This window comes from Castor canadensis, chromosome 12 (genome assembly GCF_047511655.1).
Source record: "Castor canadensis chromosome 12, mCasCan1.hap1v2, whole genome shotgun sequence".
In the NCBI taxonomy this organism is placed as follows: Eukaryota; Metazoa; Chordata; class Mammalia; order Rodentia; family Castoridae; genus Castor; species Castor canadensis.
In genome coordinates, this window is record NC_133397.1 from 33,615,257 (window position 1) to 33,629,984 (window position 14,728).

The 14,728-nt window shown below is 40.0% G+C and overlaps 1 protein-coding gene across 5 annotated transcripts in view; it reads right to left on the reverse strand.

Annotated features, from left to right (window-relative positions):
• Map4k3 (mitogen-activated protein kinase kinase kinase kinase 3) overlaps positions 1 to 14,263 on the reverse strand; it is a 170,476-nt gene extending 156,213 nt beyond the window's left edge. For 2 of the 5 annotated variants that reach the window (XM_074049547.1, XM_074049546.1), the window contains exon 1: positions 13,865 to 14,260. In XM_074049547.1, coding sequence (XP_073905648.1) covers positions 13,865 to 13,960 — 96 coding nt within the window. In that variant the 5' untranslated portion in view covers positions 13,961 to 14,260. Of the gene's footprint in view, positions 1 to 13,864 lie in introns of all 5 variants that reach the window. The other 3 variants (XM_074049548.1, XM_074049549.1, XM_074049551.1) reach the window with 3 other exon arrangements.
• Between the last annotated feature and the right edge of the window lie 465 nt (positions 14,264 to 14,728).

Genomic DNA, 14,728 nt, shown 5'->3' on the forward strand with positions numbered 1-14,728 from the left:
CTCCCTACTGGTCTCTTCAAATCTGCTAGTGTCCCACTTCCTGAGAAAGCGGGAGGGGGAGAGGAGGATGGGAACACCTTTCTACTTGAAGATATCATGATCTGTCAAAAATCTAAGTCCTTATCTTGATTCACTCAATTTTCCCATCTGTCCCACTTGGTCATCTACATCCAAAACTTCCATCATCGATCTAGTTCACATCATTGCCATTCACTCTTAGACTGCTGCACCATCTTCCCAATAGCCTGGTATTTTAATCTAAAAGACTAGGGATTAAGTGACACCTTACACCACACCTATTTTAGCTCACTGTCTACACTTCTACTTAAACATCTTCAGTAGTTCCCTTATTTCTATCATATTTAATTTATATCTGGAGACAATTTCTTGACATATATTTGACACTCAGCCACCTCTCTATAATAAAATACAATGACTATATAACACAGAAGGCCTGCAGTTCAATCAGCCTCAATGCAAATCCTGGTTTAACTACCTACAAGATATATGACCTTGAGCCTATCTTGACCTCTCGTTTTGTGCTCATCTTCCACATCTGCAAAATGGAAAGAGCAATGTCTACCCTCATAGTAAGTATTCTGTATACAGTATCTGGTATAACAGTTGTTTTATTTATGCCCAATTTCCCCATTATTCTCTAATACAAATTATTTATGTAGTTTGACCTGTTCTCTGCATGAGTCCTTCTTGCTTATTTGCTCCCTCAACCAGGTCTTCATTCTGCAATAGTCACCTCAACTACTATGTCCTTACACTTCACCTGTTTATATCTAAATCACATTCTTTTTTTAAGGACAAGCTTTCATTCTATCTCATCTAAAAGAGATCATGGGCTGTAAATCATTTCCTGGTCTTCTTCTGAACTTTTTAAGGAAATCACTTAATACTTAATCATAAGTGCTCCATATCACATAATGCTGTAATTAAATGACTCCATACTATTCCCATATCTAGCCTCCCTGAGAAGAGGGAGCACAGCCTGTTTGTCCTGAGTCAGCCATGGTACACAGCTCAGCACAGGGTTTCAATAAAGAGTCCCAAAGAAGAGACCAACAGAAGGACAGGAAGCAACAGTATCAAACTCTTGACAATCAACTACAGAAGATGTCATCACCTCCTCTTATTTATCTATATGACTTGTAATTAGTACTTTTTGCCAACCACTCTATGAAATGACTCTACAGGCAGCAACGACAACCTTCTAACTAGACTCAGTATCTCCTAGGTCTTACCTCCCATAGTTCCCTGCTGTATCTGGCTCTACATTACTGCCTCTTACAACTTAAAAGTCCCTATTTGGAAGTACACAGTTATGAAGGGAACAGCATGCGAAGACACCAGAAGACAGGCATCAAAAAGCCTAAGGAAGAGGCCTGAGCAGAAACCAGCCCTGTCAAGACCTCAATTTTGGACTTCTAGCCTCCAGAACTGTGAGTATGGGTACTTTGTCACTGGTACTTTGCTATGGCAACTCTAGCAAACTTATACAAGCCAGAAATAGATCCACACAAAGACAGATATCGATTTTTCACAATACAATGAAAAAGGAGTCTTTTCAACAAATGGTGCTCGAACAGTAAGATATCATAAGCACCCTCATAACACACACATCTTATACTTTTCAACAAAAATTAATTCAAAATGGATCATAGGTATAAAATACAAAACTATAAAACTTCTAGAAGATAACATACAAGAAAATTTAGGTAACCATGAACTTGCAATGAGTTTTTAGAAACAACCCCAAAGGCATAATCCATGAAAGAAATAATTGATAAGCAGAACTTAATTAAAATGAAGAAATTCTGCTCTGTAAAGTCACAGTTAGGAGAATGAAAAGGCAAGTCACAATCAGGGAAAAAACATCTGCAAAGTATGTGTCTAATGCAGGGTATGTATGTACAATATAGAAAGAACTCTTAAATTTTAACAATAACAAAAGCAAGCAATTTTAAAATGGCTAAAGATCTGAACAGACAATCTTACCAAAAAACACAGAGATGGCAAATAAGCATTCAAAAGATGCTCAATATCACATGTTGCTGGGAGATGCAAATTAAAACAATGGCTCAAGTGACCGTGCTTAGCAAAGACAAGGCCCTGAGTTCAAACCCCAGTACAGAGAGAGAGAGAGAGAGAGAGAGAGAGAGAGAGAGAGAGAGAGAGAGAATGAGAATGAATGAGAATCATTATACCCTGATTAGAATAGCCAAAATCCAAAACAATGACAACACCATAGGAACTCACATTCATTGCTGGTGGGAATGCAAAGCCACTTAGGGAGACAGACAGCTTCTTACAAAACGAACAACAGTCTTACCATACAATCCAATGATCACTCTTTGGTATTTATTGAAATGAGATGAAAATATCTGTCAACATAAAGATCTGTACAGGGATTGTTTACTGCAGCATTCACAATGCCAAAACTTGGAAGCAACCATGCTATCCTTTAGCTGGGTGCCAGTGGCTCACACCTATAATCCTAGCTTCTCAGGCACAGAGATCAGGAGGTTCTTGATTTGAAGTCAGCCCTGGGCAATTAGTTTGTGAGACCCTATCTTGAAAAAAAAAAAAAAAAAACCCACAAAAAAGGGTTGGAGGAATGGCTTAAGTGTTAAGAGAACCTGCCTAGCAAGTATGAGGCCCTGAGTTAAAACCCCAGTGTCATCATTTAAAAAAAAAGGATATCCTTCAATAGGTGAATGAGTAAACAAACTGGTATACCCATATGTTAGACTATTAGTCAATAAGAAGAAATGAGTTGGGCTGGAGGCATGGCTTAAGTGGTAGAAAGCCTTCCTAGTAAGCACAAAGCCCCGAGTTCAAGTCCCAGTACTGAAAAAAAGAAGAAGAAAGAAGAAAGAAGAAAGAAGAAAGAAGAAGAAGAAGAAGAAGAAGAAGAAGAAGAAGAAATGAGCTGTCAATCCATATAAAGATATGGATAACCTTAAGTGTATATGGCTAAGTGAAAAAAAAAAAAAAAAAGCTACATACTGGATAATCCAAACTACATGATATTCTAAAACAGAAAGACAGTAAAAAAAGATATGTATCAGTAATTGTCAGGATCTAGGTTGAAGAGAGGGAAGCAGAGAGGAATAGATGTTAATATAGGGGATTTTCAGGGCAATGAAACTATTCTATACGGTACTATATTGATGGATATATTTGTCAAAGCCCATAGAACTATGAGACATAGTGAAGTGCAATGTAAACTACTGACTTCAGTTATAATAATGTAGCAATGTTATTTCATCAATTTTAACAAATATACATAAAAGCAAGATAGAAAACAGACCAGAGTTGAGGCTTGAAAGGAGAAGAGGACAAGTTTAAAGTTGAGCATGGAGGGAGGTAGAAGTGAGTCTGCAGAAGCACAGATAGATAATAACAAAATCTGACTCTACCTGAGATTTGGACAGGGAGAAAAAAAGACTTTTAAGGATTCAAAACCAAAACCCTGCTACTCATTTTTGAATGGGGTTCAAATTCGCATTATCCAAAGTTCCAAATTAAGAAATAAGCATAAAAATTAGTCTCAGACCAAGAAGACGCATGAGGTCTGGAAGAAGTAAAAGCAAAATTGTTTTGAAAGGACACACACACACACACACACACTCTTCCCCAGTATGTGCCACAAAGATTCTTACATGCAAAAAAATAGATGAATCAAAAATTAAGAAGTTAGCAGAGTGGCTCAAATGGTAAAGTGCCTACCTAGCAAGTGCGAGGCCCTGAATTCAAACCCCAGTATTGCTTAAAAAAAAAAAAAATTAAAATCTACCGTAAGAGTCAGCACACAGAACAAAACCAACAAATAATGACGTTAAATCCTCCAAAAATTTGAAATTACAGAATTACATTTTAAAAGAAAATGTTAAAGAATAAGTTAAAATAAAGTTAGAGAGGGAGTTAAAACTCTTAAGAACAAGATACTATGTAAAATATGTACATAGACTTGAAAAATAAAAGTGTCTAGAAATATAATTATTAAAACGTAAACGCAATGAACTGTGTCCTGCCAAAATCCATATGTTGAAGCATCTTTAAGTACCAAGTCAATATTTGCTCTTCTAAAAGGTCAACTCATCTTTCCCCTTTAGTTACATTTCTAGTATTTTAAAAGTTTTATTAGTTGTTTACTACCTTACACGTTCCTTGGATGTTCTTTTCATATGTTGTGTCCTTGTATCTGAGCATAAGCTCCTCAAGATTAGAAAGGAATTTTTTAGGATCTCCTAAACAATCTAGCATTGTTTAATTTTCATTTAAGGATGGAGCAAACTTTAAGTGTATTTTCCTCTCAATAGCTCAAAAAAGATAAATTTTGCAAAACATCAACATTTAAATACATCCCCTATCTCTTATATAGAAATAAACCAAGTTTGCAAGGTCATTGTTTTTCTCTTTGGATACATAGCAAAAGTGTATTTCTTTAAATAATCATTTTCTTTGTCTTTTTTCTTTTCACTTTGGCTAATTTTAAAAAGCCCATATGCTCATGGCTAAAAATGAACAAGGCTAAACCAAAGGAAGTTAGAGATTATTAGCACAGCAAGGATTTAAATAAAAACTGAAAATGTGACTTTCATTATTATTCTACTAACTTGAAAAAGTATTCCATAATTATTTTTTACTACAGTATTAGTAGAAAAGGCTACGGATGAAATTTATGAATTAAAAAGAAGAAAAGCAAAATATCAATGAGATAAAGAAAGATCTAAATTAAAAAAGATCAAATAAATGGATATTCTGTATTCATAGATCAGAAGATTCAATGCTGTTAAGATCTTAATTCTCCACAAATTGAGTTGTAAATCCTACACAATTCCAATCAAAATCCCAGCATGCTATATATGTGATAAAATGTCACAAACCTGTACATAAGACAATAAAACATGACATGCAATAACTAGTAGAACGCGTCTAAGATTTAGTTAACTGTGCCAAGCAAGTTCCTGGTTTTGGTAATGCACTACAGTAAAGATGTCACCACTGCGGGAAGATGGGTGTTGGTACAGGAGATCTCTCTGTACTCTTTGCAACTTCCTATGAATTTGCAATCATTTTTAAATAAAAAATTAAAACAAAACCCTGCAGGCTACGTTTAACTTAAAAGCTGATTCTGAAATTTGTATGGAGAAGCAAAGGACCCAGAATAGACAAAATAAAGAACACTGTTGGAAAACACGCTACCTGGTTTCAAGATTACTCTGAGCAAGTCAGTGAGGTATGAGTGAAAGTACAGTCAGATAGCTCAACTGAAACAAACAGTCCAAAAGAGAGTCCGTCTTTGTACTCACCACTGATTTTCATCAAAGGTGCCAAGAAATTCATTCATGATTCATTAATACCAGGTTTTAGAAGAGGCTTTACAGTGGTGAAAATCACAACAATTATGGGTATAGTGGGAGTGGCAGTGGTTTATGATAGTTGTGGTGAGTGGGAAGGGATACAGGAAACTTTGAGGTTAAGGAAATGTTCTACCTTAATACAAGACTGGGTTACACCGTTGTATATATTTGTATATACTCATCTAACTCAGAAGATCTTGCATTGCACTATAAGTAAACTACAATTTAATTTTTAAATATAAAACAGCACATAAGTTTTTTTAAGTATCTGTGTACAAAAAATGGAAAAGGGGATGTGGCTTGAGTGACAGAACCACTGCCTAGCAAATGTGAGGCCCTTAGTTCAAACTGCAAAAAAAAAAAAAAAAAAAAAAATTTAAAACAGAAGAAAATATATCACAATATTAAGAGTTTTTATCCTTGGAAGTAAAATTAAGCATTTTAATTTTTTCTTAAATTCTTTTATTGTTTACTTTTTAAAAATCAGGGTAAGACCAGAAGCATTTTTAAAATGTAGCCTGTGTTCTACTGTTACACTCACTTCTTATACAAGTTATCCCCCAAATCCACAGCATTTTTCCTCAGGAGGAGAACATATCTTTTCACGTCTTCCTGATAATCCCTCAGTAAAAATTCAGAGAAAGGCACACCCCCCTCCATGAGTTCCTGTTAGTTCTGAAGACATTGCTAAAGAATGCTATTTTCCACAGAAAAACATAGAAATACTTTATATATTAGTGTTTTATTAGAGTCACCACACAGCAAGAAAAGTGATATTTATTTTCTAATAAAATAAATGCAAATAAAATCCATCCAAAATTCATCACAGCTCCTCCTTCTCAACTTTCCTATAGTCTGTTAATGAATATCGTTCTCCCAGTATTAATTTATTTGAAAAGCACTTACTAAGTGCTCTTATATGAGGCTTAAAATTTTGATATTCTCTTTGAATAAATAATTGCTCTCCTCTCCCATATTGCTCTATAAAGCCCCACAATATGTTTCTCCAAGAAGCTTTTCATCTGGTCTCTCCTTTCCATTCTTTACTACTGTTTACCCTTTCAGTCACTTCCTTCACTGCTGTATTTGGACCACGAATGTCCCCCTAAACCCCATGTGTTAAAAGCTTGGATCCCAGACTGTGGTATAATAGGAGGTGACAGAATCTTTGGGAGGTAGGGCCCAGTGGAAGAAAGGTCACTGGGGCATGCCCTCGAAGGGGATATGAGTGCCCCAGGCCCTTCCTGTTTCTCTTTGCTTTTGCCATGAAGTGAACAAGTCTCCTCTGCCATGCACTTCTACCGCCATGATGCAAAGTGCCACCACGGGTCCAAAGTCGCCAAGCCAAATGAGCATGAACTGAAACTTCTGAGGCTGTGAGCCAAAAAAGTCTTTTCCTTTACTAACATGACTTTCTCAGGTGTTTGCCATAGTGATGAGAAGCTGGCTAACAGGCTTGCCCTTAGTTTACTCCATGCAATCTTCTAGCACAGCTCATGCACCCCTGGGAGTCCCTGGATTCTTCGTGGGGGTCTACAAGAGCAAAACTATTTTCAGAATAACACAAAAATGGTATTTGTTCCCTTTTACTGTGTTGACATTTTAGTATGGTACAAAACAGTGGAATGCCACCCACTCCCTCCCTGCCTCCTCCAAGCTATCTAAATATTACTCCTCCTTAGAGACCCCCAGGCAAATGAGACACTGCCCTAAATAATAGATTTTAAAGTTTGTCCTTTAGTCTATAAGCAATAATGAAAAGATTCTTTGAGCAAAGAAAGGTAGATAATTTATACAGAAAAAAATTGTCCTATTCTCAAGTTCCTAAGAATAGTTTAAACAACAACAAAAAAGTCTTATTTGAGCATGCCTAAATTTATGGTCAAATCTAAAATTTTCTAGACTTTAAGGACTAAGGTAGTCAGTCAGTACACTACTACATTAAGAACCCAAACCCATAATCTTAGGTCAAAGTAGGTGGTACTCTGAAATATGACATCTTCCAGATTCAAAAAAGACTGCAAAAAACAAAAGGAAAGCAGAAAAGAACCTTAATTTAATCTCTGGAACATAAGTCTTTTTGTATTGATGAACAAAGTCCTTTTTCTAAAAGCCCAATTTAGTTATGTTTTCAAAAAGCAACATGTGAGAGCCTGCCTACAGGTTGAGCATCCCTCATTCAAAGTGCTTAGGACCAGAACTGTTTTCAATTTTGGATTTTTTCAGATTTTGGAATATTTGCACATACATGAGACTTGGAGACCCAAGTCTAAACGTTAAATTTATTTATGGTTCATATATACCTTGTACACATAGCCTAAATATAACTTTATATAATATTTTTAGTATATCTGCATTCTGACTGCAAACCATTACATGATAACTTTCCATATGTAGCATTAGTTGGTGCTAAAACTTTTAGATTTTGGAGCATTCTGGATTTCAAATTTTTGGATTAGCAACGTTCCACCTGTAGTTCGTCAATTAGCACTCTTAGTTTAAAAAGACGCAGTGAGTTCGTATGTATATAATAGCTATGAGCATTGTTTAATACACAGAATATGCTCACATTAAGTATACTGATTTAATTTAGGCCCAATAATCCACAACACTTAACTCACTCTATTCACTACTACCAGAGCTCGGGGTCTAGCCCAATGCCACTTCCTCTCTAAGGCCCAGGTATGACTTCTGCCAATCAGAAACAATGACCTTCCTCTATACTCCTGAAGCTGAGGCTTATTCCACTCATGTCAGTTCATTTATTCATTCTACAAATATTTAGTTACACTCAAATGTGTATCAGGCACTCTTCTAGATTCTCAGGATAAAGCAGTGAACAAAGGAAAATCTTCCTGGATTTACATTCTAGTGGTAAGAGACAGGTAAAAAAAAGAAATATAATGAAAAACGAGATAAAAGAGCAGAGCTGAACTCTCTACAAAGCTAACAGAAAAGACCCCTGCACTTTTTCCATCCCTGGAAAAACAGAAAGTGGGGAAAGGAGTACTGTTTTTTACAGAGTGGTAAGAAACAGACTTATTAAAAGGTGACATCTGAGTTCTCAAATGCTGACTATAATTGAATAATTAGTCTTTTATAATATTAATCAGGACATCCTGAGACCTGAGAGAAATGAAGAAGCAAACCATGCAGATCTCAGGAAGGTAGCATAGGGGATTCTAAGCAGAGAGGTAAGTACAAAAACCCTGAGGCAGAGCATGGGGAGAAACAGCCGATCAGTAATGCTAAATACTAGTGTGCCAGGCACTGTCCTAAACACTCTGCTAAGCATTGCCACTTCACAACAGAAGGAACTAAGGGAAAGAGGAGGGATTAACCAGTTGGCCTGAGGTCATGGAGCTAGCAGATGGTGAAAGCAGGCAGTCTGGCTATAGAACCTTGCTCTTCAATTACTGTGATGCTAAAGAGGTTTACTGTGCAGAATATAGAGTAGCTAAGGAATCTCCCAGGTAGCAAGAGATTTACTATGATAGAAATGAGGAAAGGAAACCAACAAGGTTTTGACCTCAAGCTTTGACAGTTAAAAGCAGGTAAACATGTTATGTTCCATAAATACCATATACCAAGGCTTGTCATTTTTGCCACTCATAGTCCCTAATACGCTTGTTTTCACAGTATAGCTGTTCAGTGTATGACAGTTGTTCAATGTGCTGCAATAAGAGGCCTTACTATTCATTCTCAATACAAAATCATACATTAGATGTACTTTCCCAAATAAATACATGTATGGAACAAAGCTTGCAGGTAAGCATTTCCTTTAATGAATCAGCTCTACATCAAAGTTAGATAGGCTCATTTTTGTTTGCTTTCTTTGTAAGCTTTCTAGAGAAATTACTCCGCAATCCGTTCCACTGTTACTTTCCATCTCAAACAGCTGCTGATGCTGGGAAACTTAACCTTCAGGAACTTCAAATGACCTTTTGAAGTTCAGGATCTCTTCTGGTCTATCTAGACCTTACCCTCCACAGAAGCAAATGTGAGCATAACCTCAGCTAACCATGTTCTAATTTCCTTCAGCTGTTCCTTTCTAAATGCTTAAGGTCTTTATGTTCCTCATCAAAAAACAGGGTTAAGAACTGAGATTTCCAAAAAGGTTTTTTTGTTTTGGTTTGTTTTGGTTTTGTTTTCCCCTATTGGGGGCACCGGGCTCAAGACCACTTGAGCTATATCTCCAACCCTTTGGAAAGGTTCTTACAAATGCTAACTGTAATGGCAGAATTAGTCTTTGATACCATTAATCAGAACACCTAGAAAGAAATTAAAAAATAAACCAAAACATAATTCTCTAAATCCACATGACATAATTTCCTGATTTCACTGCTGTCCTCAATGTTTCTCCTGTCTGCTTTCACAGACTCCAAATCTACTTACACAGACTACCAAGTGAATGCTGCCTCAGAGGTTAGCAACAACCACAGCCTCTGCTTCAGAGGAAATGGCTTCCAAACACATAGATTAAAAAATATATATATATATCAATATCAACACTTCCACAGCACATTTACAAGACACTCGTACCAAGGAAGAGCAATAGGTATTACAGAAAAAATAGGATCCCATAATCAAACTAAGCTTGGAGTTTGCTAGATTAAGCAAAGTTTAGCAGGTTTCTTCACCATAGGACTTGCGTCTGTAACACACCCATAGTAAGGCATTCCCTGAAGCATCCCACCACACTTTCAAAAATGCCCATGTACAGTTTGTAGCAAATGCCTATTAAGTCCAGTTCAGAAGTACAAGATCACTCCAGGGACTCAAGCCTTAGCAAATTGTCAATACTGGGGCTTCTGACAAAAGTTGGTTTGGAGGAAGCTGTAAGTCTGTGATGAGGTCAGCAGGAAACAATGGGCTAGAGCTCAGGAGAGAACACAAGGCTGGCTGGTACAGAGCTGGGAAAAGCCAAGAGACTATATAATTGGTTTCTACTAACAAACCTAAAAAATGCCAGGACAGGAAGACTTCAACAATATTAATTAAGCTGAAAAACTGCCTGAGAAAATATGGTACAAATGCAGGTACAGATCATACTAAATGTTGACATATGATCCAGCATAGAACTGCCTAATTTCTCCTGAAAAATTCTTTCAAATGACAAACCTATATAGATCATCTGTTCTTCTCTCCTTTTGTTTCTTTTTTCTTTTTTGGCAGTACTGGGGTTTGAACTTAGAGCCAGGCAGATGCTCTACCTCTTGAACCTCTCCCCCAAGCTCCTTCTTCTGGCCTTTTGTATTGTAGACCTCTTTGAGAATATAATGGGTACTCCAGAAAAACATAAACATGCAACATAAAGCCTATTAATTTCCAAACACTCATGTGCCACCTGAGGCCTACCCATAGTGCTCAACTTGTCAGCCTATTCTCCGTCCCTAGGTCACCCAGCTGTGGATACTTCATGACAGATAAAGTAAAGCATGACTTTTTTTTTCTTTTTTTTTCCTTAGTTGTATCTTCAAGTAATCTATAACAGTGTAGATGAAACAGATATATTTGCACTGGTTTGAAAAGAAAAAAAAAAGCAAGGCTAAAGATAACTTATTTGTTGGGTAAAACTCAAATCATTTAGTTGACACCAAAAGCAGAAAGGGATCTGATGGTAATAGTAGCTTCACAACAAAATGGCTCTAAAAAGCAAAGTGGTCTTACAAGGTCACATGGCTAATAGATCCCAGATCATACCCATTTAGTTCAGTGCTCTGTAACCAAACTATAAACATAAACTCTAACATAGTATGGATGTTCTAATGGTAGGTAGGATAGTTTCAAATAAAAATCCCCTAAAACACTAACCTTCCAAGAATTACTATAAATAATTAGATCTAATTTATGTAATCCAATCATTCCATTTTTAGCACCTAAACACTGACAAATTAAGAAGCAAATCATATACTTTGACTTTTGAAAACGAAATGCACTCCTCTCTAATCAGCACAATTTGTACAAACAGGAAAAATCTACAAAAGCAAAACAAATGTGAAAAATAGGTATCTTTATAGCATGAACTTTACTATACAAAAGCAAAGTTTGTGCTTTGGATTATTTAGCAGGCAGGGGTATGATGACAAATGCCACAATGAGTTTCTCTGTTTTGGGCCCCTGGTATTGGAAGAGTTTGCCAGGTAGGGATGGAACATCAATTATCTGATGTCCACTTGGCCAGGGGACTACAAAGCAGTAAAGCCTGGCTGCATTCAGGAGTTAGGGAGTCCAACCATACTTAAAGATCCACACTAACTCAGAATGTGGTTACTCAAATGCTGAACTGCATGCCTCGGTCTCTCCCCTGGAAATTCAGTAATACATCAATACCCATGTTCTATCTTTAGAGAAAGAGTACTTCCTATTGGTTGACAATGCCACCTACCAACTTTGACGAGTTACTCTAACCTCCCTGTACCTCAGTTTCTTCACCTGCAAAATGGAAGTAATTAACAACAGCATCCATCTCATAGGGTTGTGTTAGGCTTAAGGAGAAAAATCTTAGAAAAGCACCTGCCAAATAATAAGCACTCCATAAATGTTAGCAAGTATTGTCATTAGATGTCCTTAGGAAATTACAGGCTTTGTTTTGTTAGTTTTTTTATCAAGTGGCTTACATGCCAACTGTTTTAAAAATATATAAAATAAGTGTATGGCCAATTATCCCTGTAAGAAGAACCTATTGTACACACTGTCACCTAGGACATGTTCGTGAAGTTTTAATTAACCTGTCATCTGAAATAACTGGACTCCCTCAACCAGTCATTAGCTACTTGGATCCATTCATAGTCATCACCAAATTCCAAAATACCATTATTCTTACCAGAACTATGCCAATGGCCTCCTAAATGCTCTTCCTCTCCAGTACACTCCTCATCCTGTAGTAGGAGAGCTTTTAAAAAATCCAAATCTAATCTCACTCCCTTTGTCAAGAGTCCCCTCTATCCTAAGAAGTCCAGTCTTGTTACAAAAGCTAATAGGCCTGCAAGATCTATAGCCATCCACTCAGTGCTGAGGTCACACAGGCCTCCTTTCAAATCCTTACCAGGTTTCTTCACACTCAGGATCATGCTCCCTCATGTGGCACCATCATCCCCCCTTGTCCCACTGCCCTAAGCAATGCCTTGTCATCTTCCTATCTCAGCTAAAAGGTGATAAGCATTTGAAACACCCCCCAAGACAAGATCAGGTCCTCCTGTTCCATGCTCTCACAGCCCTATCCCTCTTCTCGGTAGCACAAAATAAAACTGCAATAAAATGATTTCAACAGTTGCTTCATGTGCTTGTCCAAAAAATACAAATGTCAAATAAGATCTGGGACCATAACTACCTTTTTGCTGCTACAACTCAAGTACTTATATGCCCAATAACTTATACTCAATACACCTGTATTGTCTTTGGGGGAAGAAATGAGTTTCGTGAGGGTGAAAAGCAAATCATTCACAAAACAAGACTACCAGAGAACACTGTTGCACTGTATTAAATCTCTTAGTTATGCATTTCTCAGAAGTGAGGGTAAAAAAAAACCTAGCACTTGAACGTGGGCAAAACAAAGTTATGACTAAACTTTCCAGCATAAAATTAAGTTTCTTTGTGCATCCTCAGGTGTTCAGTGGAACAGGAGGAGTTCAACTTCAGTCACCAGTAAGAAGATCTGCAACTAAATCAAGATTGCTGCCACATTTGGCACCATCTCCTCGCTCCTTGGCAGTCTCTGCAAGGCCAAGAGTTGAGCTGGCCAGGGAAGAGTGATTTTCCTCCCACATTTAGAAGTGGTCCCTATAGGACACAATGCTGTCCTCCTCCTAGACGTTGACTCCTAACCTTGTCAAACCAATAATACCTTTACTAAGTATTCAATTCACTGAAAAACAATTAAAAGCTCATTCCTATCTCGCTAAGAAAAACAAGCATCACAATTCAATTGCACTTGGAGAAAACAAAGTTGCTCTTGCCTCCAAAAAAAAAAAAATGCTAACGATCTCTTTTACAGAAGAAAGTCATTACTTGGAAAATTAAAAGGAACTGCTAGGAGGCTAAAGGCTGAGGGCCTTCAATGCAGGGTGCCCGGTGCCCTAAGGACCAGCAGGCTGGGTGGGCAACCGCTCCCAACCTTCAGGGGAGGATTCCAGGCCAGCTGGCGAGCAGTTCGCAGGTTTGACAAACGCCAAGTCCCGGCCGTCCGGAGCGCGGCGCCCACCGCCGTTCTGCACTCCGGAGAGCCCCGCCGCCCGCGCCGCCCTTCCCCGGAGGTGTCAAAACACCGCGTCCAGGGCGGCGGCCCAGGTGAGGACCCCAGGTCTCGGGTCACACATTTGGCCCTTTGTTCGGCCGCAGGCAGCGCAGCCAGGGCGCCCGCTGCTCCTCCTCCTCCCCCGCGGCCAGGCTCCCGGACACCGGAGCGCGAACCCGAGTCCTGGCTCGGCGGCACCCCGGGCCGTGCCCGCGGAGGGGGCAGGGGCGCGCGGCCCCCCGCTTTGTACCTTGTAGACGTCGCCGTAGGTGCCGCTGCCGATGCGCTGAATCAGCTCGAAATCTTCCTGCGGGTTCCGGCGGGACAGGTCGAAGCCGGGGTTCATGGCGGGCCCCGGGTGCCCCCCGCCTCCCTCCCGGGCCGGGGAGGGGGGGCGCTCAGGGGGCCACACGGAGAGTGTGCGCCGCGGCCGGCCCCCTGCTCGCCCGGCGGTCACAATCGCCCGACTCCACGCTGCGGCCGCCGCTCCCCTCGCGCCGCCGCAGACGACGACGACCGGCCTAACGTCCCCGCCCCCCGCTGCCGCGCTGAGCCCGGGTCACACCCACAACGAGAGGGGAGCGCTCGCAGCCCCTCGCTCGGGGTGAAGCTCCAACATGGCTTCCGCCTTCGCCGCTCCTGTCCCTCCCCTCACTCCGCTCCTCCGCCCTCCTCCCTTTCCCGGCTCCCGCCCGACTGCGCAGCCGCGATCCCGGAGGGAGCGTTCCCAGGCTCGCGCGCGCACGCGCTCCGGCTCCGCGCACGCCCGCCGGGCTGGGGGCGCGCGGGTCCGCGTAGGACCAGAGCCACCGCGGGTCCTCGCAGCGCGCTGCTGGCCTGGGTCTGCCTGCTCCAGGGACCGCGGGACGGACAGGCACACAGTGTCCCCTTTATGCTTCTCATTCCCTTAGTCACAAAGTTGGACGCGCTGTACCTGGTCCCAGCCCTAAACAGGTAGTGTAGGTTCAACTGCAAGACAATTTCCCAAACTTTTTTTTTTTTTTAGGAGCAACTGCACGTAGGATACATGCAGTGGCAGTGGAGTGCCCCAGGGTCTGTGGGGTGGAGGTGGCCCAACACCCCGTGAGGAAAGCCCCCGAGGAAGTGAGCTGTG